Source organism: Plecotus auritus (assembly GCF_963455305.1).
Source record: "Plecotus auritus genome assembly, chromosome: 10".
Classification (NCBI taxonomy): domain Eukaryota; kingdom Metazoa; phylum Chordata; class Mammalia; order Chiroptera; family Vespertilionidae; genus Plecotus; species Plecotus auritus.
The window spans coordinates 28669281-28694586 of NC_137785.1; the positions used below are offsets into that span (position 1 = coordinate 28669281).

Below are 25306 nucleotides of genomic sequence, written 5' to 3' on the forward strand. Positions count from 1 at the left end.
GGCTGGTAAGAAGGATCCGTGGGGAGGCTGTATTTACACAGCACGTTACATAACTGCCTGAAAAACCATCAACAGTCCATATCAGAGTAGGAAGGACAGAGACAATGGAGATCCAAGGGTCTAACCCCAGGCCCCAACCTCTAACTCCCCCCTGCCTGGCTCCACCACTGCCTCTCCCCCATCTCCCACCAACCAACAACTCAGCTGTCAGAGTGGTCTTTCTGTGACATGAATCTCACAAGTCTGGTCCTGCATAAACCACTTGGATGGATCCCTGACTCTCTTCCCATGCATTCAGGAAGCACAACCCCCCGAACAACCTCCACACCCCAGAGGCTTCCGTCCATTCATCTCAGTGGGGTGTAATTTAATGTTATACATGTGTGTGGGGAAGCCTTCTGCTGGGCCAGTCCATGGAGCACAGGTCATGGGGGCTCATCAGCTCCAGCTTGACTGGGTAGTGGTGATGTCCCTCCAGGTATTTGGACCCATCCCCTTGGAGCCTTGAATCCTTTCCAGGTTGGGGAGGAGGAGGGATGTGAAGGTTTGTGATGCTGCCTCCTCCCCACCCTACACCCTAGACCCCACCATTGTCAGAGACAAGGCTTCTTCTCTACCTATCATTCAAGGAGCATTTGTTTTAGGCCAAATTAGCTTCTACCACAGATCAGGAAGGGTTCAATGTCAGCACCTTTTATTTATTTATTTATTTAATAAATTAAATATTTATTTTATTTAATCCTCACCCAGGATATGTTTTTATTGATTTGAGAGAGAGGGGGAGAAAGATAAACATCAAACAGTTGCCTCTGGTACACGCCCGACCAAGGGTCGAACCCGAAACCTAAGTATGAGTCCCGACCAGGAATCAAACCCGAAACCTTTCGGTGTAAGGGATCATGCTCCAACCAACTGAGCCACCTGGCCAGCATAACATCAGCACCTTTTTTTTATCTTCATACAAAGAACATTCTTTGGACTGGTATGATATAGCACAATGATCATTACAAGGTCTTACTTTCAAAAGACATGTTTCTCGTTGTAAACCAGTGATTCAACCTAATTTCACACCCATTATTCTCTTAGCCACAGAAGCTGTATCTAAAAAACATCCAACTCTGTATCTTGTCATGGCTCCCTGGCTATCTACTCTTTCCCGAGCACATCCTCCCCCTGGAGAACCTGTTCTGGAAGGCTTGGGAACCTAACCCTCACAGGTGTTCTCCATCTCTTCAGCCCCTCCCTCAGTCATTTCCTCCAGATGGTGAGGTAGTCCAGACCTCCTCCTGCTCAGAGAAACAATTCAGGGAGGAAATGAAGTCCCAGAAAGAGGCAGCAACTTGCAGGAGGCTATAGAGCAATTTTGTGGGGGTGGCAGTCATGTTCCCGGGCCCTAGGACTGAGATCTAGTGATTCCCAGGCCTTGCCTCCTTCTGCAATTCCATGCCCTGTGATCCTCTGTCCCAAATGCCACACATAATTAAAAGTTATAATCCTGTAATTCCATGATGACATCTTTGAACTTAAATATACCTTAAAACTACTCTTTTTTTTAAAATGCTAAAAGCAATCCACTTAAAAAAATTTTTCCCAGTCTGTCCTCACCTGTTTCCTGATCCCCCTCCAGTCCTGCCGATCCCCTGGGGTCACGGCTCCTCAACAGAAAGCAAAGCCTCACAAGGAAGGAGGAAGATGCCAAGTCCCTTTCCCACTCGATCATTAGGCTTTGAACAATTAAGAATTGATTTTTCTGTGGGAAACAGTTTCACTTCCCTGTTTATAATTACACACTTTACCTTCGGTCATATATCTTATAAAAAACAACAATCTCTCAACCCACCCAGTTAAACCTGGCCAAGCTCCAAAGGCTATTTTTAGACTGGCGTGGATCTGAAAGGAGGAAGGGTGGAAGGTGTCACCGACTCCAGGCTCAAAAGCATCTTTGTAGCCCTGGCCTTGCCACCTGCGGGCACCCGAACGTCCCCCTCCGCGGGCTGGCGTCGTTTTTGAGGGACTGCGTGGGAGGCCTGTGTGTGTGCGGAGGGTCGCCTGGACACGCCAAGTTACTGCGAAGCCCGCACTCGCCCCGGGTGTCTCCAACAATCAAATAAATAACGTTTGCCGTGCTCATGCCCTCTTGGGGTAGAAGAGGGGGCGACGCCCGAGGTCACCTTCCACCAGCAGCTCTCTCCTGCCCTCTAAAAAAGTCAAAGAAACGGATACTGGAAGCATTCTAGAGGCAAAAGACCGCCAAGCCGCCTGGGCTGCTCCCTCCATCTCCACCCATGCCCCGGCCAAGCGCTTGGGTCCTAATGCGCGGCAAAGAGGAGGAACGGGTCCCTTCCCCAGGCCCACCCTCCCGGCGCCGGAAGCCACCTGCTCTCGGAGGCGGGGTACGTGGCCGTCCTACCCCTCCTCACCCGGAGCTCGGCCCGCCTGCCCCAGGCCAGCGCGCTCCCTCCCCCTCCGGCCTGGTCGACGCCGGCCGTGCCCTCCACAGCCCGGGGGAAGGAGGTCTGCAGCCCGCAGCTCGCCGCCCTCCCAAAGCCACCAACCTTCCGAAAGTAGCCGTCGTCCTTCTTCTCCAGAGGCTGGGGAGCCGCGGGCAGGAGAGCGTCGGTCATGCTGGCGGCTCGGGCACGGAGAGCCGACTGAGGCAGAGCAGCCGCTCGGGTCCACGAGAGCACTCAGACCCGCCCCACTCCGCCCCGCCCCTCCCGCGCGGCCGCCCTTCCAGCCCCCTCCACTCACCACCCCGGGGCCAGGCCCGGAGGCTTGGAGACCCGGCGGGGGCCGTCTAGACCCCGCCCAGCGCCCCGCCCCGGCTCCTGATTGGCGGGGTGGAACCGGCGCCCCAGGCGGGAGGCCGCGGCTCACTGCAGTGGGACCCCCAGGTCGCGTAGCTCTGGCTCTCCCAGCCTCCGGGACGTAATCTCGGCGTCAAGCTGTCTCAGCCTGGAGTTCAGGGGCGCGCTGGGGTCCCCGTGGCTGCAGCTAGCCCAGGCTGGCGACCCGGCCCTGCGTCTGGAGCCGTGGGGGCGAACGCAGCGAACTAGGTAAAGTCGCGGCTCCTCCCCGCGACTCCAGTGGACAATGATCAGACCTGACGCCACGTCGAAGGCGAAGCTGGAGCGCCGGGCTTGCCGCCTGAAGGGACCCCGGGGCCGAGTCCGTTCCAGGACGCTAAGGGAGACTTAGCTGCACCACCGAGGGCCTTAGCCAGGTGACTCAGACCTGTTGGCGTGGCAGTCCACTCCCTGTCCCCCCACCCTCGCCGCAGAGACTGGCAGATGGGAGATAGACGGCTCCGGGAGATGGGGTCCGCCCATGAAGGGGTCTCCAGAAAGGGTTTTGTACTTGAGAGACTTGATGGATGTCCTCGAACACGTTTCTTAACCACCGCTTCAAACCCAGTTTTCTCAACTACAAAATGGGGCCGGGTCACCCTCTTTGGCTGGTCGAAAGTATTACAACAAAGGTGCGTGTCAAAGTTCTTGCTGGGTTAAGGGACGCACCTGGCTTAGCTAAAGTGGGACTTAGGGAACTTGGTTCGCTCTACTTTCTCACCCGCCCCTCGCTGACCCGTAGACTCCAGACGATGTCTGACAGAACCGAGTCCCATAATCTGCTGTTCGGAGCCGGAAGCTCCCAGCCTCGGGGGCCGTGTCTCCCCACCCCCCTCCCGCCGCCGCCGCCGTCCTGCAGTCACAAAACCCCTCCCCAGTTGCCGCAGTGTTTGGCGGTCGCGGTGGATGCCACAGGTAGAACAAAACAATCTACTTTCAAAGCAAGCTAAGCGTTCTCTTCTCCTAAAAAAAAAAATATTAAATTTAAAAAGGAGGTGCATTCGGAGTTGTTCTAAAGTTTTAAAATAAATAGTAGCAACAACCAAGTAAATGTCAAAAAAAAAAAAAAAATCCACCTGTCACTACCAGCTCCAAGATGCTGCACAAGAAAAGGTGTTCCCGGAAAGGACTATTTTAATTTTAAGGAAAAAACCTGGATCGTTTTAACCAGCTCAGCGCTGGGACAGGTGTATGGGGAAACTCTAGCAGGTGCAAACACTCCCCTTCTCTCTTAGAGTAAGAAGTAATGGGTGACAAGCTAATTTAATCATGTTAGTCATCCTATCACCCATTGCCCTGCAAAAGTATCACCCCCGGTGGGTGTGAGTGTGTGTATGTGTGTGTGTGGGGGGGGGGAGATTAACCAAAGAACTAGTTTAAAAATATTTTTATTAATTTCAGAGAGGAAGGGAGAGGGAGAAACGAGAGGATCATTGATGGGCTGCCTCCTGCATGCCCCCCAATTGGAATGGAGCCCTGCAACCTGGGCATATGCCCTGACCAGGCATCTAACCGTGACCTACTAGTTCATAGGAAAATGCTCAACCACTGAGCCACACCATTCGGGCCAAAAACCGGATATGAATATATGCATAGTCCATGGACACAGACTAATAATTCCTGAATGGGTGGGGACTGGAGCGGGAGACCAAGGGGCGTGGGGAATGGGACATCTATAATACTATCAACAATAAAAAATAAATTAAAAATAAAAGAACATTTTTTCCAAAACCACACATATACAAAAAGTATCACCCCTGGGGTTGGGAGTTAAAAACAGCTGCTTTGGTTTCTGGGATCCGGGGGGTGGTGGGTCACTCTAACATTTGTAATACTACTCCTGTTACTACTGCTTCTATGATAATAAAGTTATCAATAATAGGACCTCAACTCTAGCCAGAAAATTTATAGCTGTTATGTTTCATTCCCATGACCCTTCTGCAAATAAATGGATTAAATAATCTCCATTTGATAAGACTAAGGCTCAGAGGACTGAAGTGGCCAATGGCACACTCCTCTGTGTCTGAGATCAGTTTTAGTTCAGGCCCGCTGACTCTAGTCATTTACTATCACCTTCAGATTTCTACCACCTTGAAGCTCCAGTCACTTTTTGATTTGTCTCATATACGTACATTTCACTTGTACTATTATTGATTTAATAGTCTTTAGATTTACTTTATTTAAACAAACATTATTTAAAAAAAACAAACAACTTAAGTCATAAGAAAACTAGTAGCATTTTGCCATATAGGAAGATAAAAGTTAACAAAGTGAAAACCAAAATATGGTATTTAATCTAGCCTGACACCATTGCCTTTTTAAACTGATTCTTTGATTAAAAAGGAACAGCAAGAGAAGGAAGCATGATGTTAAAGACATACCAGGCTATTCTAGGACTAGCTCCTGAGCATCTTTGGAGGAAATCTCTGAGTCCCAGCAGGCATTTCCCAGCTATGTGAGCCACATGGGTATCACTCCTTGGGGCATGTAGGACTAGACATTCTCATGGCTCTGATAACATTGTAATTAGCTAGTAACATTGTAATTAATAGTAATATCAAGGTAAGAAACATTCAAACCTGTGAAGAATTTTTGTGAGTTTATTTGAGCCAAACTGTCAACAAATGCCAGGAAGCAGAATTTCAATGGGTTGAGATAATGCTCCAGAGAATGGCAGTTTTGCACCCAATTTTATACATTACAATCAAAAGAAGAGGCGTAAGTGGGTTACATGGAATCCACTGGTGATGGATTAGGAAAGCAGGAGAAAGCGAAGTGGGGAAACATCTGGGATTGGATAAAAAGTAAAATGATAGACACACTTCTTTTACTTCGGTGGGTTCTGTATAGTTAACAGTTAACTCAATAACAATGAAGGGATTTGTGGTCTCTGCAGAGCAGTGCCTGTGCTTTGAGAGGCCTGGAGAAAGGAAAGTTATTTTGACATCTCAATTATATGTTACTAGGGGCCCAGTGCACAAATTCGTGCACCTTGAAAGAAACTGTAGGCCGAGAGGCTGCAGTGGGCAGAGGGGTGGGTCTTGGCCCATCCTCCACACCCCCGCTTGGCCTCTCCTGCTGCTGCCCCTGGTCCCTTGTCTGCTGGCAGCCCTGCTCGCACCTGCTGACGGCATGGAGCAATTGGGGCCAGAACCAGCAGCAGGTGCAAGCGGGGCTGGTGCCATCATTGGGTGCAAGCAGTGGCTACTGCCCCGAATGCCCCTCAGGAGCAAGGAGAGGTGGAGAAGCCCTCAGGGGCAATTGGGGCCTGCACCAGGTGCCAGCAGTGGGTGCGAGTGGTGGCTCCAGCGCCAGCAGCAGGTGCGAGCACCGGGTGGGACCGTGGTGTATGGGAGCAAGGAATTTTCAGTAACCATGAGAGGCTTGCCCTGATGACAGTGACTGGCGCCCCACTTTGGTCTGGTGTCTCCACTCACCTGCTCCACCATCCCGCCGCAGCTGAAGCCCACCATGTTCTGCACTCTGTCTCCTGCTGCCGATGCCTGCCATGTTCCACACATGCCCCCTGGTGGTCAGTGCATGTCATAGCAACCGGATCCGCCATTTGGTCTATTTGCATATTAGCCTTTTATTATATAGGATTGTAGATGCAAAAAGACAATAGGTTCAGTTAAGGTAAAGATTGACCTTTGTCAGGGGAAATACCAGCCTAGGACATGACTACCCACCATAAACTGCTTTTTAGTTTAAAAAGGTTTAAATTACAGCCCTAAGTGGTTTGGCTCAATGAATAGAGCGTCGGCCCTCGGACTATAGGGTCCCAGGTTCAATTCTGTTCAAGGTGAGTGCAAGAGGCAATAAATCTATGTGTCTCGCCCTCTCCCTTCCACTCGCTCTAAAAATCAGTGGGCCCTAGCTGGTTTGGCTCAATGGATAGAGCATCAGCCTGCAGACTGAAAGGTCCTGGGTTTGATTCCAATCAAAGGCATATGCCTGGATTGTGGGCTCCATCCCTAGTAGGAGGCATGCAGGAGGCAGCCAATCAATGATTCTCTCCCATCATTGATGTTTTTCTCTCTTTTACTCTCTCTGAAATTAATAAAAAAAATTTTTAAATGACAAAAAATAAAAATCAATGGAAAAATATCCTCTGATGATCCTCTGGTGAGGATTAACAACAACAAAAATATTTTAATTACAGACCATCCTTTGTGGTTAATTATTTAATTTTATTTATTTGTTACTTTAGGTCTCTGATTTTACAAGGCTGCCACACAGGCCTTCCCTGAGCTAGTCAAGTTAGCATGTGGCCCCTTTTCATCCACACAGGTATTATTGCTCATGGGATTCTGGAAATTTTCTATTTTGTGATTTGCTTGTTTTTACATGGGTTTATTCACTTTGTGAAAATGCCTAGGACTGTGTACTTATGATTTGTGCACTGTTCTGTACATATGCTATATTTCTTAAATTTTTTGTTTATTTACTGATGAGAGAGAGAGAGAGAGGGAGAGAGAGCGAAAAGTAGAGATCTATTTGCCCCAAAGATTTATGCATTTATTGTTTGATTCTTTTATGTGCTCTGTGCCCTGATGGGGGATCAAACCTGCAACCTTGGGGTATTGGGATGACACTCTAATCAAATGAGCTACCGGCCAGGGTTCACACATGTTATCTATATACATAAAAGCCTAAGCTACCATCCAATCATTTGACCGTTTGACCATTCGACTGGTAGCTACGATGTGCACTGACCACCAGGGGGCAGACACTCAATGCACAGGCATGGAAACATGGGACATACTGATGAATCTCAGAAGGAAGGGAGGAGGGGGGAGGGTGGAAAGAGATTAACCAAAGATCTTATATGCATACTAGAGGCCCAGTGCACGAATTCATGCACCAGTGGGGTCCCTTGACCTGGCCTGTGGGGATCAGGCCAAAACCAAGAGTCCAACATCCCCCGAGGGGTCCTGGATTGTGAGAGGGCACAGGCCAGGCCGAAGGACCACATCAGTGCACGAATCCATGCACTGGGCCTCTAGTATTTCAGAAAGGAAGTACATGGGGGAAAGAAAAGTGACATTGATTCCAAAACTTATAAAACAATTTATTTGTATGTATTGAGTAACCATCCCACTGTCAGCACTGATGTGTGGACCATGTGGACGAAATTACTCCCTACCCAGGTAAATCAACCCATATTCTTACCTGCAGTTTCCTGAGAAGATTCTGAGATTTGTGCTTTCTTGCATATCTGAATAAGAAAGGAGGGGTACTTGGTGTTTAAGTTGTGTAAATATCAGAATGTCCATATCTGTATATAATTTTAAAAATACATTTTTACTAGAGGCCCAGGGCACAGATTCGTCCAGGGTGTGTCCAGCCCGTCTTACCCAGTCCCAATCAGCTGGACCCCAGCAACAAGTTAACCTACTGGTCAGAGTGCCTGCCCCCTGGCGGTCGAAAGAACGGTCCAGTTGGACACTTAGCATATTAGGCTTTTATTATATAGGATTGATTTTTAGAGTTAGGGAAAGGGGGGACGGAGAGAGAGAGAGAGAGAGAGAGAGAGAGAAACATCAATGTGAGAGTGAAACATTCATCAGCTGCCTCCTACACAACTCCTACTGGGGCTGGAGCCCAAAGCCCAGACATGTGCCCTGACTGGGAATCAAACCGGCAACCTTTGGGTGCATGGGACAATGCTCAACCAACTGAGCCACACCGGCCAGGGCATACCTGAATATAATTTTTATTAGATTTTATTTGAGTTAAACTCATGACAATTGCTGGGAAGCAAAATCTCAGATGCTCCAGAGAATGAGTTTTGCAGTTTCTTTTATCTTTTTGGAATTAAGGAGGTTGGGTCCCAAGAGCCAGCATCCCAAGAAAAAGTGGTATCTGCCAGTCTCTTAAAAGTTGGATGTGGGAATTGTTTTATTGTTGCTTTCACTATACTCTTTTTTGTTGTTGTTGTTAACCCTCACCCGAGGACATTTGTTCCATTGATTTTTAGAGAGTAGAAGGGAAGGGGAGAGATGCACAGAGAGAAACATCTATGTGAGAGAGACACATGGATTGGTTGCGTCCAACACACATCCTGACTGGGATAGGAATCAAGCCTGTAACTGAGGTATGACTGGATTTGAACCCAAGACCCTTCAGTCCAGGGGCTGATGCTCTAACCCAGGGGTGGGCAAACTTTTTGACTCAAGGGCCATAATGGGTTCTTAAACTGGACCGGAGGGCCGGAACAAAAGCATGGCTAGAGTGTTTGTGTGAACTAATATAAATTCAAAGTAAAGGTGCGGAGGGGAGCAAGAGAACCCTCCGCTCTTTCGGCTCCGTGGGCCGGATAGAACAGCCGAACGGGCCGGATCCAGCCCGCGGGCCGTAGTTTGCCCACGGCTGCTCTAACGACTAAGCGAACCCACTAGGGCTTAAATTCTTTTAAAAATTGAATTTATTGGGGTAACATCCTATGTAATAAAAGAGTAATATGCAAATTGACCATCACTCCAACACAAGATGGCTGCCTCCATGTGGTCAAAGATGGCCGCCTCCATGTGGACACAAGATGGCGACCACAGGATGGCCAGCAGGGGAGGGCAGTTGTGGGCGATCAGGTCAGCAGGGGAGGCAGTTGGGGGCAACCAGGCCTGCAGGAGAGGGCAGTTGGGGGGGACCAGGTCTGCAGGGGAGGGCAGTTAAAGGCAATCAGGCCAGCAGGGGAGGGCAGTTAGGGGTGACCAGGCAAGCAGGGAAGGGCAGTTGGAGGTTACCAGGCCTGCAGGGGAGGGCAGTTGAGGGGGACCAGGCCTGCAGGGAAGGGCGGTTAGGGGTGACCAGGCTGGCAGGGGAGGGCAGTTGGGGGGGACCAGGCAGGCAGGGGAGGGCAGTTAGGGGCAATCGGGCTGGCAGGGGAGCAGTTACGCATCGATCAGGCTGGCAGGGGAGTGGTTAGGGGATGATCAGGCTGGCAGGCAGAAGCGGTTAGGGGCAATCAGGCAGACTGGCAGGGGAGTGGTTAGGGGGTGATCAGGCTGGCAGGCAGAAGCGGTTAGGGGCAATCAGGCAGGCAGGCAGGTGAGTGGTTGGGAGCCAGCAGTCCTGGATGTGAGAGGGCAGTCGGACATCCCTCGAGGGGTCCCAGATTGGAGAGGGTGCAGGCTGGGCTGAGGGACACACACACCCGCCTCCCGTGCATGAATTTTGTGCACTGGGCCTCTAGTTGGTTAATAAAATTATATAGGTTTCAGGTGTACAATTCTATAATACATCATCTGTATATTGTATTGTGTGTTCACCACCCCAAGTCACATCACCTTCCATCACCATTTATCCCCTCTCTACCTCCCTCAACCCCCCTTTTCTTTTACTATATTCTTTTAGTCTATGGAGCCTAGATTCAAAAAGAGAGGATATAGACTCCATTTCTTTTTAAAAATATATATATTTTTATTGATTTCAGAGAGGAAGGGAGAGGGGGAGAGAGAGAGAGAGAGACATCAATGATGAGAGAGAATCATTGATTGGCTGCCTCCTGCACACCCCCCACTGGGGACTGAGCTCACAATTGGGGTATGTGTCCTGACTGGGAATTGAACCATGACCTCCTGCTTCATAGGTTGACACTCAACCAGTGAGCCACACTGGCGAGGCTAGACTCCACTTCTTGATGGGAAACAATTTTAGAACCCGTGGTTTTTCTTTAAACTTTTATATTTGGTAACTTTTGTGGGTATGTATTTATTTATTTTTAGTCCTTACCTGAGGATATGTTTATTTTATTTTATTTTAGAGAGAGGAAGGGAGAAAGAGAGAGAGAGCGTGCGTGAAAGGGAAACATCAATGTGAGCATTATCGATTGTTTGCCTCCTGCACGTGCCTGGGACCAGGGATTGAACCTGCAACCTATGTAGTATGTGCATGGGAACAATGCTCCAACCAACTGAGCCACCCTGCCAGGGCCTCATTCTTATTTTCAAAATTATTTATTGAATGTTTACCACCTGCTAATCATTGTAAGCTCTGAGGATACAGCAAAGAAAAAAACCCCTATGTTCTTGTGGAGCTTATATCCCAATAGAGAAAGACAATAGATATCATAAAGTAAATCAAGTATATAGTGTGTTAAAAATATAGGGTCAGAGAAGGCTTCACTGAGAAAGCAACCTTTGAGCAGAGACTTGAAGAAGGTGAGGCAATGAGTCATGTGGTATCTGGGAGAAGAACATTCTAAGCAGAGGGAACAGAGACTGCAAAGGCTTTGAGGTCAAATGTTCTTGGAGTATTTAAGCAACAGCCCCCGCCCAGAGATTCTGATTCAGGAAGTCTGGGGATGGGTGGTGGCGGTGGTGGGGGGTGGGGTGGGGACATTTTAACAACAGCCTAGTGATTGACTCACAGCCTTCTGACCCTCATTTTGAAAACTTGGGCTTCTAGGTCTGGTTTTCAGCTCAGCCTTATCTCTTACTAGCTGAGCTTCATTTTCCTCTGATGTAAAAATAATTTTGGGGTAGGATAACAGCAGCCAATTTGACAGATGTTTTGTTTCTTTAGGTTCAGTAAGGGAGCCCTCAGCATCCTCCACCCACCTCACAGCAACCTTCTCCTTGTCTGCTTGCTTTTTCTTTCCCCTTTCTGGTTTTCTTTCTCTTTTCTGATTTTTCCCTTTTTCTCTCTCTATACTTCTCCCCCAGCCTCCTCCTTACCCTTTTCTTTTATGCTCTTGTTCATCTCCTCCTTACCCTTTTCTTTTATGCTCTTGTTCATCTTTCTCTTTTGATCAAGTGTTGTCTGGCGCTTCCTTCACCATGAGCAATGGGGTTTTCACGTCTGTGCATCCCTCCAGAGGTCTGGAAAGGGACTCCACTTATGCAAACGTAAGAGTGATGTATCTGGGAGCACAGAGACTTTCCCAGCAGGTGACGGGGTGGTGCGGAGGGGTATCTGCTGGCAGTCAGGGCAAGGGGAGTCCGCCCTGTGGCCGGACCGCCGGGTGGTTTCCAGCTTCTCTCAGGCAGCTTAGCCTAGGGTGGGCTGTTGTGCCTTCCCTAGTCTCCGAGGCAACGCCTTCTAGGTCCGCCTCCTGCAGACGAGTTTGAGAACTCCTAGGCGCAGATCTGAGGCGAGAGACAGGTTTGAGGAGCGGAAAGAGCGGAAGGCTTTTGGCCTGTCGAGGCCTCCGTAGCGAGGGGGCGGGGCCCGGAAGGGAGCAGGATGGCGGCGCTGGACGGTGACAGCGACGAGGACTTGGTCAGCTATGGGACAGGCTTAGAGCCACTGGAAGAAGGTGCGAGTCTGTTTGGGGTCCAGGATTTGGGGAGAAACGCATAACACTTTGCAGGGCCTTGGCTGGCACCGGGCCAAGACTCCTAACTGCGGGCGCTGGGAACAGCGATGAGAGAGGCGTGCGCCGAGCTTTCGGGGTGCTCACGTTCTGGAGGGACGGACGAGAGACTCAGAGGGATGGGAAATAGCAAGATGACGAGACAAGCTCCTGTGAGAGTGGGGTTTGGGGTGGTCAGGCATGTCTTTACTAGGAGAGCATGTTTGAGGTCAGATTTGAAACAGAGGAAGGAACCAACCATACGAAGATCTCGGGGAAGAGCATTTCAGGTAGCACAGCAGATGCAAAGGCTCTGAAGTCGGAGCCAGTTTTGCAGATTGAGGGACAGGCAGGACTGGTGTCGGTAGAGCAGAGAGTTTAGGAGTGTAGGAGAGTTCATTGGGGAGTTTACTCAGGGGAGGGATGTATATTTTAAAGATTATTCTACCTATTTTGAGAATAGGCGTCGGGTTGGGGGTGGGCAAGAGTGAAGCAGGAAGATCAGCAAAAAGAGGTCTGGAGATAATGATGGCTTGGACTGGAGTGTTAGCGGTGGCGGTGATAAGTAGTGTCCTGGGTTGAGATATACTTTGAAAGAAGAGCTGACAAGACTTGCTGGTGGAATGTAGGGGAGGGCAAGACAATCAAGCTTCTCTCCCATGTTCTGGCCTGATCCTCTTAATGGCTTGATTTGTTCAGCAAAGTATGTATTGAGTGCCCATTAAGGACTGATGGCAGTTCTTTCCTGTGGGGAAGACAAAGGAAGCATGGTGGGCTGGGATTTACTAGCAGATCTGTGAGATCTCTTTCCTACCCTGACCACATCCTGCTAGTTGGTCGTACTTCTAGGACATTTCCACTGGCCCTTTTATTACCTATGAACAGTTCTAATCATTAGAAACTTCTGCCATATACTGGCCCTGCTTCCATCCTTTGCTTACGAGAGAAAGGCTAGCTGCTGAAAGCTCGCTGTGTTTGAAGACAGCCTTTGAGTTTCTTTTAAGACATCTCTGTACCACGCTTAACATCCTCAGCTCTCTGATACATTCATTCAAAGTCCTCTACCCTAGTTTGTTAAAGCCTTTCTCCAAGTATGATACCAGAGTGTGGGTAGAACACAGCCATCACTACTGTGTCTTTCATTCTAGACTGAATTTCTTTAATACAGTCTAAGATTACATTAGCTTCATTGGCAAATACATCACCCCATGATCTCAAAGAATTTGTTGACAAAGATCCTTTATTTTTTTATTTTTTTAAAATATATTTTATTGATATTTTACAGAGAGGAAGGGAGAGGGATAGAGAGCTAGAAACATCGATGAGAGAGAAACATCGATCAGCTGCCTCCTGCACACCTCCCACTGGGGATGTGCCCGCAACCAAGGTACATGCCCTTGACCGGAATCGAACCCGGGACCCTTCAGTCCGCAGGCCGACGCTCTATCCACTGAGCCAAACCGGTTTCGGCACAAAGATCCTTTATTTAAAGTTTCAAATCTAGTTAAGAGCTGTCAACTTATTAAGAAACGTTCAAGCCTGTAGATAATTGTTAGAAGAGTTTGAGTTTCTTTGAACCAAACAGGATATGCCTGGAAGCAAGATCTCAACAGACTAAGAAAAATGTCTCCCAAAATGATAGTTTACCAAAATGATCACTTACAGGTGTATTATTATTATTATTAATGCATTTGATCTGCCTGGTGTTGCTCAGTGGTTGAGCATCAACCCATGAACCAGATCACGGTTCGATTCCCAGTCAGGGCACATGCCTTGTGGGCTCCATCCCCAGGAGAGGACCTGCAGGAGGCAGCCAGTCAATAATTCTCTCTCATCATTGATGTTTCTACCTTTCTCTCCTCCCCTCAACCTCCCTTCCTCTCTCTGAAATCACTAAAAAACATATTTTAAAAAAAGCATTTGGCCCTGGTCCATGTGGCTTAGTTGGTTGAGCATCTTCCCATGCACCAAAAGGTTGGCAGTTCGATTCCTCATCAGGGCACAAGCCCAGATTGTGGGATCAATCTCAGTCTGGGTGGATGTGGGAGGCAACCAATCAACATTTCTCTTTTAGATGGGTATTTCTCTCCCTCTCCTTTCTTCTCTCTCTAAAATCAATAAAAAAATAAATAAATAAAAAGGCATTTGGAGTTAAGGAGGGGACCTAAGGAAGATTAAATGAAATTGAGAGAAAGCAAGGTGGGGATTAGATTACAGGGCAGTTAAGATTATGTCCTCCCTTGAGGGTGGTTACATCTCTGAGGGGTCTGAAAACAGGATTTCTTTGGCATTTCAAAGATGTGTTAACCTACCCTGTGTTTCCCCCAAAATAAGACAGTGTCTTATATTAATTTTTGCCCCCCAAAACACGTTAGGTCTTATTTTCAGGGGATGTCTTATTTTTCCATGAAGAAGAATACGGTACACATTTATTGTTAAATGAAAATAAAGGAAATTTATTACCTGTATACGGTACAGTAGTACGGTAGTTGTCAACACAAACCAGACAAACTGTGAATCCTACAGTATCAAGAATTTACTCATTTATTCAATGACAATCATGTCATCATCTTCTGGAACATCATCATAACAATCCAATTCCTGAATTTCCTGGTGAATTTCTTGTGACTCCATTTCTTTCAGAATCAGTGGACCAAATCTCTCATGTTTAGCAATAGCACTGTCTTTAAATGAGTACTTCTTGTCAAGGTAGCCTGCTCGCAGTGCATTTGCAATGCAACTGTCAGTGATTTTCTCCCATGAATTCTTCATCCAAGTCACAACTTCTTGCAGTTTAGGTTTCACAAAGTTTCCACGCTGATTTCTCTCCATTCTATTTTCAATGTAGTCATTAATTTCCATGCGCAAATTGTCTTTGAATGCCTTGTTTATTGCCATATCAAGAGTCTGGAGATAGGCCGTCATTCCTGCGGGAATCATTATCTGGTCTATTTTTCTTTCGTGAAGAAATGTCTTCATGTCTTTAGCGCGGTGAGTGCTGGCTGCATCCCAGACTAGCAGACCTCTTTGGCTCCCTCGCATAACAAGCGGCAGCATTAAATCGACCCACTTCCTTATAACTGCTTGTGTGGCCCAGGCTTTTTCAGTTTCAAGAATAAAAACGCCCAAAACACGTTCAATCTTTTCCTTCTTGCCCTTAGAAATGATTAAAGGTGGGATTTTAGTGCCATCCAGACGAATTGCCAAAATACAGGAAACACGTGCACTTTCGTAAGCAGTGGAGGGAATGTATGCTAAGGAGGCACCCCGCTGTTCAATTGTTGTTTGAGATGATTGGCCCATAAACACTGCAGTTTCATCCATAGCCATCATGTTGGAAAGATTGTATTTAGAGAAGTCAGCATCATCAATAAAGGACTTGAATGCAAGTGCTCGCTTAATAACTTGAGTATCTTCCAACCTAAACAATGTTGTAGATCTTCTTAAAGACAGTTCACTTCGCTGAAGGAAATTATCCAGCCAGTGTTGTGATGCTTTGAAGTCTTCGGGGGGCTATGTCAAACTGGTGCCATTGCAAGGGCAAATTCTTGAATCTGAGCCCTATTCACAACCAAAGCCTTTGCTCTCCTGTCAACACCCCATTCACAGATCAGGTCTTCCAGCTTGGAAAATAATGGTTGCCGACCTGATCCACACTTGCGCTTTTTAGCATTTCCCTTGTCCACTTGTTCAATGAGGTTACCATACTCTGCTCGCCATTTTCAGACCAATCGGATACTGAACATTTTCTCTTTGCAGAAAGCAGTAAGATTTTGGGCCCAAGAGTCTTCCACGATTCCTTTCTTGTACTCCATGGAGTAGCTTTTTCTTTTTGCGCTCATTTATAGGGGTAAAAAAAAAAGGTATTGGGGTATCAAGGTGGGGGGAGGGGGATCACTCAAAATGACACAGGGGGGATCAGAGGGGGAAATCAAAATGGCACAGGAGAATCAGAGGGGGGATTACCATTTTAGTAACCCCTTTTGATCCTCCTGTGTCATTTTGATTGTCCCCTCTGATCCTCCTGTGTCATTTTGATTGCCCCCTCTGATCCTCCTATGTCATTTTAAGTGATCCCCCTCCCCCCACCCCTGTGCCACTGAACACCTTCACCAGACATCCCCCCTACCCCTTTATCAGACATTTACCCCCTGGGGCCTGCCTGGGGACTGTCACTGGGCTTGCTGGGGCCTGGATCTGGGCTGGAGCAGGGTCTGCCACTGACTGAGAACCTTCAGTCATCATGAAGGCGGCCGCGAGCATCAGGTAGTGTCACCAGAGACAGACCAGCACTCACCACCTTTGCCGCATCCCGTCCGCTCTAATCCTCCTGTTCTTCTACACGCATCTGCGAAAGTCTCCTCCTCTCTCCCGCCCCGTGCTCACTGCTCACTCCGACCTCTGCTCCGCCTCCACACAGCAGTGACGTCAGGACTCCGCGTAACGTCACTGGTTGCTAGACGCCAGTCGGGGCGGCCCTAGCGACCAGTTTATGGTAAATTAATTTTCATTCTGAGACAGAGCCTGGGGGCCTTATTTTCGGGGGATGCCTTATATTTCACTCAGAAGGAAACCTGTAAGTAGGTCTTATTTTCAGAGGATGTTTTATTTTCGGGGAAACACGGTAGATACACAAGAATAATGGACAGGGCTTGCTTAAGGCAAAGATAAATCTTTCTAGAAAAGTTACATGCTTTGGGTGTGACTACTCACCATGACATGCCTGTTAAGAATTTATGTTCAGATCACCCTATGAGGTCACTGGTCTTGTCAGATTTGTTGTAGAACCCCCTTTTCATCCACAGAACAAAAGTACAAGGTTCACAAGTGCAAAAGTATGTGACGGTAGACAGGAAATAATAACCTATGCAAACTAACAGGAAAACTTGAGAAGGCAGCATGGGATCCTTTGAAAACTGGTTTGAATTTAGCTATGCAGGGCAAGGGTTAAAATGCATGATGGTGCTTATTATAATCACCTTAGGCAGCTGTTGATATCTATTCTATATTTCTGGTCTCATAATTGTTTCCTTGTGAAGTGACGTATTGTATGTAAGTCATCAGCTACTTGACCTATATTTTTCTAAATCTTCCTGTTTTGATCTTGCATGAAATCTGAAATGAAGCCTAATGGTCTAACCTTGCTTTGGAAGTGGAAGGAAAGGACATTTGATGTATAGATTTTTTGTTTCCTGGCCTGAAATCATCCTTTAAATTCTCACTATTAGAAGTTTTAAAAAATATACATATATATTTACATTTTTATTTTATTGATTTTAGAGAGAGGGAGGAAAGGAGAAAGAGAGAGAGAGAATGAGTTTGTTGTTCCACTTATTTATGCATTCATTGGTTGATTCTTGTATGCGCTCTGACCCAGGATCGAACCTACAACCTTGGTATATAGGGATAACGCTCTGACCAACTGAGCTACCCAGCCAGAAGTTTCTGAGTATTGATTTATTGTTTCTCAAGCACTTTGAAGTTTAAATGCACTCTGAGTACATTTTACATTATAACATACTAGACCCATAATCATTTTTGCTTCCTGCTTTGAAGTCTCAGTGACAGGTTAGACAAACATTGTTAGAGGAAAGACTCCACTATTTAATTAAAGTTGCTGTCCCTGATAGAAAGGCTTATTGGCTGCACTGTCACACACTGACCCAGAGACATCACAGGCCCTCTGGCCTGGAAGGAAAGGGGGCACAGTACTCACCTCTCTTTCCTTAGATCCTTTCACTTGCCTATAGAATAGTCACCTCCAGCTCATCCAGGTACCGGAGGGGTTTGGGCCCCAGGTGGGTCTCCTAGAGCTCACTGGTAGTGTGTAGATTCTTGACTTCATGTAGGAAATATTTCACAACATGAGTCCAGGTGATTTTGAGAGTATGTTTATTAATGGTGGGGACAATGAAATAAAGGAAGGGATTAAGGTAGAAGAAACAAGAGGAGAAAGTCAGAGAAAAGGGGGCCTTGAAGACAGGTTCAGGGGGTAAGCCTGGGTCGAGATGCTGCTACCCACTGCTCACTAAAAAACGTATTGCAAGTCTTGTGGGGCCCTTAGAGTTTAGGAGAAAAAGAGCAAAGATACAAGGCTTGGGTGTGCTCTAGTGAGAGCACACTGTGGATCCTTTGTCTTGAGGCATTTAAAATCTTTTCTTGGCTGGCTAGAATCCTAGGGGAAATCTAAGAGTTGGGTCTTAACAGAATATTCACTAGCTTTCCAGGTGTGTCCTTCAATGTGTTGATTCATCGAAATGTGCATACAGACAGGTCAGTGTTATTTTCTGATTAGTTTTATTTATAAAGAATGCGTTGAAGAGGGAGTGGGACCTAGGCTTGTCTGCCCAGGGAGAGTCTTGAATGTGTAAACCATTTGCTCCTAAGTGTCCTTGTTTAGGGAAGATAAATTCTTGTGATTTATTAGCTGGCTGTAAATTGCTCAAATTTTTTGGCCTTGTCTAATTATTTTGTCTCAGTTTCCCTTATTCCACTTGTCAAGGACTTTCCCTAGCTTACTATCCTGCCTCAATCCTGAACACAAATTAGTTTTAGGACCATTTTCCTCCTCCTTGATGCTGTGACTCTCCCACTTAAAACGATCTGGCGCAGCGGGTGTGGCTCAGTGATTGAGCATCAACCTATGAACCAGAAGGTCACGGTTTGATTCCCGGTCAAGGGACGTGCCCGGGTTGTGGGCTCGATCCCCAGTGGGCGTTGTGCAGGAGGCAGTCCATCAGTGATTCTCTCTCATCATTGATGTTTCTATCTCTCTCTCCCTCTCCCTTCTTCTCTGAAATCAATAAAAAAAACAACTATCTGTGGCTCCCATCACCCATAAGACATATCACAGACCCTGCAGCACCATGTTCAAGGCCCTCTACAAGATCCTCCCTTAGGGTTTCATGTTAAATTTCTTCCCTGCCATCCAGTCAGACTAGACTACTTTCTCAAACATCTGACATTACTCTTTCAGGCCTCTGTTTGGAATTGTGTTCATTTTTGCAGCTATCAAATTCTGCTCCTGCTTAGAGTGACGGTGATATTGTGCTCCTTACACATTGCCAGAAGAGTTCCTGTACATGCAGGTCTCCTCTGCCAGGCTCTGGGCACCCGGGGAGCAGGGATGGAGTTGCATTTAGTATTCCATACCTGGGATCTAGAACAGGACTGCTTCCGTGTAAGGCCCTCAGTAAACTTTTGGTCAAGGATGAGTGAAGGACAGTATGGGTGGCATCCCTGGCTTGGAAGCAGAGTTGAGATCTGATTTCAGCTATGTGCTATTAGCTGTGGACCTCAGGGCAGATACTTAATCAAAGCATCCTTATCAGGGTATGATGAATGAAATAATATGTGTGACAAGAAGGGGTTAGTTATTATTAGTAGCAATAATTATAACAAGGCCTGGCTAAAATGCCACCTTCTCCCTGGAGTTTTCCATGCTGTAGTTAAAGGTGGCGCCTCCTCAGGAGTCCTGTGGTTGGCCTTCATCATCTACTGCCCTCATCATCTACTGCTAACTTCCCGAGCAGTTATCTGCAGATCTTACCTCCCCCTTCAGATCAGAAGCATCTGGAGAACAGAGCAAGACCAGCACCCAGCATTGGGAGGACCTGCCCTCTCTCACCTTAACCCGATGACTGTTCCCTGCAACAAACTGGCAATAGGTGCTAATGTTGAGAAACTCTGCCTTTGCTAAGAATCATGCCAGGTGCACATGTGCTAATAGAGTGTGTTTACTGCATTTCCAAGATATGGTGAAAATCTTGGATTGTGGGTCCTAAGTTGTAAGTTCTTTAGAGTGAAATGTAATGATAGATGATATTAACTGAGCTTTGCTAAGATCAGACACTGGGTATATATCTCTGAATGTGGTATTTAATCCTCAGCACCAATCTACAAGATAGGCCCTGTTAGTGCCTTTATTTTGTAGTTTTGGAGACTAAGGCTTATGGAGATCAAGTAACTTGCGCAAGTTTACAGAGCTAGCAAGTAAGGGGTTTGAGCCCAGATCTGCTGGTCTTCAAATTCTGTTGATTACTCTTGACTACCCTACTGTAGATTATACTCCAGAAATGACCTAGAGACCTCATAAGCTACAAGTAAGAATTTAAGACAATGAGACTGGAAGTTCCTTTATTTTTTTAAATATATTTTTATTGATTTCAGAGAGGAAGGGAGAGAGAGAGAGAATCATTGATTAGCTGCCTTCTGCATGACCCCCACTGGGGACAGAGCCTGCAACCTGGGCATGTGCCCTGACCAGGAATCGAACCCTGACCTCCTGGTTCATAGGTTGATGCTCAACCACTGAGCCATGCCAGCCAGGCAAGTTCCTTTACTTTTTGTTCCATCTTCCAGAAGTAATAACTGGCTTAATTATTATTTTTTAAAAATATATTTTATTGATTTTTTACAGAGAGGAAGGGAGAGGGATAGAGAGTTAGAAACATCAAAGAGAGAGAAACATAGATTAGCTGCCTCATGCACACCTCCTACTGGGGATGTGTCTGCAACCAAGGTACATGCCCTTGACTGGAATCGAACCTGGGACCTTTCAGTCCACAGGCTGACACTCTCTCCACTGAGCCAAACCGGTTAGGGCACTGGCTTAATTATTGAAGTAACAAGTACACATGAACTTTAGGACACATCTTAACCTATTGTGAATAATAATAATAATAATCCTAATATATAAAAAGCCAGGGGCCATCACGACTGAAACAACCACACAAACGACCGAACAGCAGGTTGCATGGGGCAACAAGACCAGCAGGGGGTTAGTGAGGGACAACCAAACGACTGAACAGCAGGCTGCATGGGGTGACCAGGCTGGCAGGGGGGTTAGTGAGGGATGACCAAATGACTGAATAGCAGGCTGCGTGGGGCGAACAGGCTGTCAGGAGGGCAGTTAGGGGTGATCAGGCCAGCAGGCAGAGGCGATTAGGGGTGATCAGGCTGGCACGGGGGGCAGTTAGGGGCAATCAGGCAGACATGCAGGTGAGTAGTTAGGATCCAGCGGTTCCCAGATTGTGAGAGGGATGTCTGACTGCCAGTTTAGGCCTGATCCCCTAAACTGGCAGTCGGACATCCCCCGAGGGTTCCTGGATTGGAGAGGGTGCAGACTAGGCTGAGGGGACCCCCCAACCCCTGCCCGTGCACGAATTTTGTGCACCGGGCCTCTAGTGGTAATAATAATAATAGTATTACCTCATACTTTAAAAGTATTTATTGTATGTTCCTCTTGCTAAGCACTTCACAGGCATTATCTTATTTAATTTGCATAACAATTCTATGAAATAGTTATTACTATTAGTGTCATCCCCATTTTATTTTTTAAATTTATTTAAAATATGTTTTTATTGATTTTTTGAGAGAGGAAGGGAGAGGGAAAGATAGAAACATCTATCGGCTGCCTCCCACATGCCCCCTACTGGGGATTGAGCCTGCAACTCAGGCAAGTGCCCTGACGGGAATCGAACCAACAACTTCTTGGTTCATGGGTTGACGCTCAACCTCAGAGCCACACCTGCTGGGCTCATCCCCATTTTACAGATGAGGAAATTGAGGCACAGAGAGGTTAAGATGACTAAAGTCCCCATGCTAGTAAACATGGAATTCCAGAGAGCTGTGACTCTCAACCCTGTGCCCTCAACTACTGTATGACTTGCTTTCTGTATTGAATATTTGAAACTAATTTGATGGTTACTTTTATTTTATTTTATTTTATTTTATTTTATTTTATTTTATTTTATTTTATTTTTTTATAAGGAGTTTCTCTGGCCAGCTCCTTGTTTTTTATTTTTATTGTTTAAAGTATTACATATATTGGTACATATATCTCCTTTTTTTTCCCCATTGACCTCCCCTACCCCCTGTCGCATGCCCTCATCCCGCACGCCCTCCCCCCCCAGTGTCTTGTGCCCATTGGTGTGCTTATATGCATGCATACAAGTCCTTTGGTTGATCTATTTCCCTCCCTCCCCAACACCCCTCAGCCTTCCCGCTGTAATTTGACAGTCTGTTCGGTGCTTTACTGCCTCTGTATCTATCTTTTTATTCATCAGGTTATAATGTTTGGTTACTTTTATTTTAAATAGATTCAGAATTTTGAATTGGAGTTGATAAAACATATGAAGTTCCTTTCTGCTTGTGTGACATAGCAACCCAACCCTTTTCAGCAAAATAGGAAAAGGAATGAGTTTAAAGAATAGTAACTATAGCCCTAGCTGGTTTGCTTAGTGGATAAAGCATTGGACTGTGGACTGAAGGGTCCCAGGTTCGATTCCGGTCAAGGGCACGTGCCCAGGTTGTGGGCTCTATCCTCAGTAGAGGGCGTGTAGGAGGCAGCCGATCAATGATTCTCTCTCATCATTGATGTTTCCATCTCTCCCTCTCCTTTCCTCTCCGAGATAAATAAAAATATATTTAAAAAAAGAATAGAAGCTATAGAATCAGAAGGTTCCCAGAAATAAGGAAACTCTTAAGATTTGGAGAAAATGGGCAATACTGAAGGAAAAGTTCTGGAGTTGGGAATGATATGAAGTTCTAGAAGAGACATAGAAGTATTTTTTTTGTTGCAGACTTCTGCCTGTCATGTGCCACACCAGCATTTGTCTCCTTCTCTGCCAGCAGATTTATTTCCATCTATTTGAACTCTCCTCCCTGGCCAATATAATTCAGTTTTCATAATGGAAGTTAGTGGGAAAAGCAGGCCATTTTTGCTAAAATATATTTCTAATATAAATAAGAGATATCTATAATTGCTTTAGGCTATAAAGAAACTTGGTAAAATTAATACTTCCTAAGCTATATAAGCTAGTGAAGTCTAGGAATAAGAACGTAATTAAAATTACTATATTTGATGTTATTGGAAGTGAACAATTCATTATATTTAAGAAATGACATCTTCCTTAATTTTTTTTCTAATCCACTATCCCCTTTCCTCTTTCTCATTCAAAATATTTTTTTTTTTTAGGTGAAAGACCAAAGAAACCAACTCCTCTTCAGGATCAGACTGTCAGAGATGAAAAAGGAAGGTATAAGCGGTTTCACGGAGCCTTTAGTGGAGGGTTTTCTGCTGGGTACTTCAACACTGTTGGCTCAAAGGAAGGTATGATTTTCCTACTTATAGCTATGTTAGTGCTAAAGCAAGTGATTGAAATGTCAAAAGATTCTCGTCTCCCTACCTCTCTTTTTAAAAAACTTCTTATAACATTTTAGTACATAAATTGTACCCTTTTGTCTTCTCTTAAATTTAAAATGTTTCCAGACTCAAGTTTGATTGATTGCAACCTGAAGATGAAAGATTTTTTTTCACTAGTATAAACTATTACTGGATGATAAAATGATGATAATGACTTCCGCTTTACATTGCATCTTGCCATGCACAAAGTACTCTCACACAGATCCACTCAGTTAATCATTGTCTCACACGGCTCAGTGACTAAGGAGGGCAGGTGTCACAGCAGTTTTGTAGATGAAGTCAAGGATCAGACTCCTCTATCCTGACATGGGACCAAGCCTTCACTTGTCAGTACATGCTCTCAACCTGGAGAAAATCTGTTAAATTTTCAGATGTTGCAATATAATATATTCTGCATCCATTAAAGTAATGTATGTTTTTTTAATGTTTTAACATAAAAACTAGAGGAAAAAATGGCTTATATATCTCAGATATGAATAGAAGATGGACTGATTAACTCATTTAGGAATTAAGAACAAGATAGGATAGATCTTTTATATTTATTTATTATTTAAAAATAAGTTTTAATATAGTCAGTAATACTATAATAACTATGTATGGTGTTAGATGGATACTAGATTATCAGGGGATTACTTCATAAATTATATAAATGTCTAACTACTATGCTATCCACCTGAAACTTAATATAATATTGTATGTCACATAATTGGAAAGTAAATTAATTAAAAAATAACTTGTACACAACAACAATCTATACTAATAAAAGGGTAATATGCTAATTAGACCAGGTCGACTGGACATCTTCCGGACATCTGACTTCCTTCCAGACAAAGCCATGGTGGTGGGGGCCGAGGCAGAAGCAGTTAGGGGTGATCAGGCCAGCGGGGGTGCAAGCAGTTAGGGGCGCGATCAGGCCGGTGCCGGGGAGCAAGCAGTTAAGGGGCGAGATCAAGCCGGTGCAGGGGAGCAAGCAGTTAGGGGTGAGATCAGGCTGGCAAGGGAGGGCATTTAGGGGTGATCAGGCCGGCAGGGGAGCGGTTAGGCAGCAATCAGGCTGGCAGGGGAGTGGTTAGGGGGCGATCAGGCTGGCAGGCAGGTGAGTGGTTAGGAGCCAGCAGTCCCAGATTGTGAGAGGGATGTCCATCTGCCCGTTTCGGGCCTAAACTGGCAGTCGGACATCCTCCAAGGGGTCCCAGATTGGAGAGAATGCAGGCTGGGCTGAGGGACAACCCCAGCCCCATGCACGAATTTCGTGCACTGGGCCTCTAGTGGTAAAATAAAGATGAAAAGTAATGCAGGAAAGAAAGAAAAAGAACCATGTAAAAAAATGGTTGGTGTAAATAAGATGTTAAAGCTCAGTATTCAGAATGTGTAAAGATCAGTTCAGTAGGCAAATGATCAAAGTATCTGAACAGTTTACTAGTACTTCAGATGAGATAGAATACTATATGGAATATTTAGCCTTATTAAAAAAAGCAAATTAAGATAACTAAACGAAATTAAGACACTGAAAATAGAACATTATTACAATGTTTAAAATGGCAGTAGGGTTTGTGAAGAAAGAAGCACACTAATACATTGCTGATTATTATAATTATGGCTCTGTTGCACTTTACAATAGCTAAGATCTGGAAACAGCCCATGTGTCCATCAGTAAATGAGTGGATAAAAAAGCTGTGGTAGAGAAACAAAGATGGCAGCATAGGTAAACACCTAAACTGCTGCCTCGCACAATTTCAAAACTACAACTAAAAGACAAAACAGACATCATCCAGAACCACAGGAAGGCTGGCTGAGTGGAAATTCTACAACTAGAAGGAAAGAGAACAGCACACTGAGACTCAGAGGAGCTGCAGGAGGCAGAGGTACTGAGACGCGCACGAGGAGAGGACTGGCAACTGATTGTGTGGCTGGCTCTCTCAAGCGGGAGGGAGACAAAAGCTCCAGACTGTGCTGAAC

General features: G+C 45.9%; 2 protein-coding genes across 4 annotated transcripts in view; one reads left to right on the forward strand and one right to left on the reverse strand.

Moving 5' to 3' along the window:
* RHPN2 (rhophilin Rho GTPase binding protein 2) overlaps positions 1-3026 on the reverse strand; it is a 54771-nt gene extending 51745 nt beyond the window's left edge. Inside the window, exon 1 of the mRNA XM_080645559.1 lies at positions 2556-3026. Within this exon, the coding sequence (XP_080501685.1) occupies positions 2556-2624 (69 nt within the window). The 5' untranslated portion in view covers positions 2625-3026. The remainder of the gene's footprint in view (positions 1-2555) is intronic.
* An 8979-nt stretch (positions 3027-12005) lies between these two features.
* GPATCH1 (G-patch domain containing 1) overlaps positions 12006-25306 on the forward strand; it is a gene marked incomplete at its 3' end in the record, with an annotated part of 67971 nt that continues 54670 nt past the window's right edge. For all 3 annotated transcript variants that reach the window (XM_080645562.1, XM_080645564.1, XM_080645563.1), the window contains exons 1-2: positions 12006-12105; positions 23120-23254. In XM_080645562.1, the coding sequence (XP_080501688.1) occupies positions 12033-12105; positions 23120-23254 (208 nt within the window). In that variant the 5' untranslated portion in view covers positions 12006-12032. The remainder of the gene's footprint in view (positions 12106-23119; positions 23255-25306) is intronic.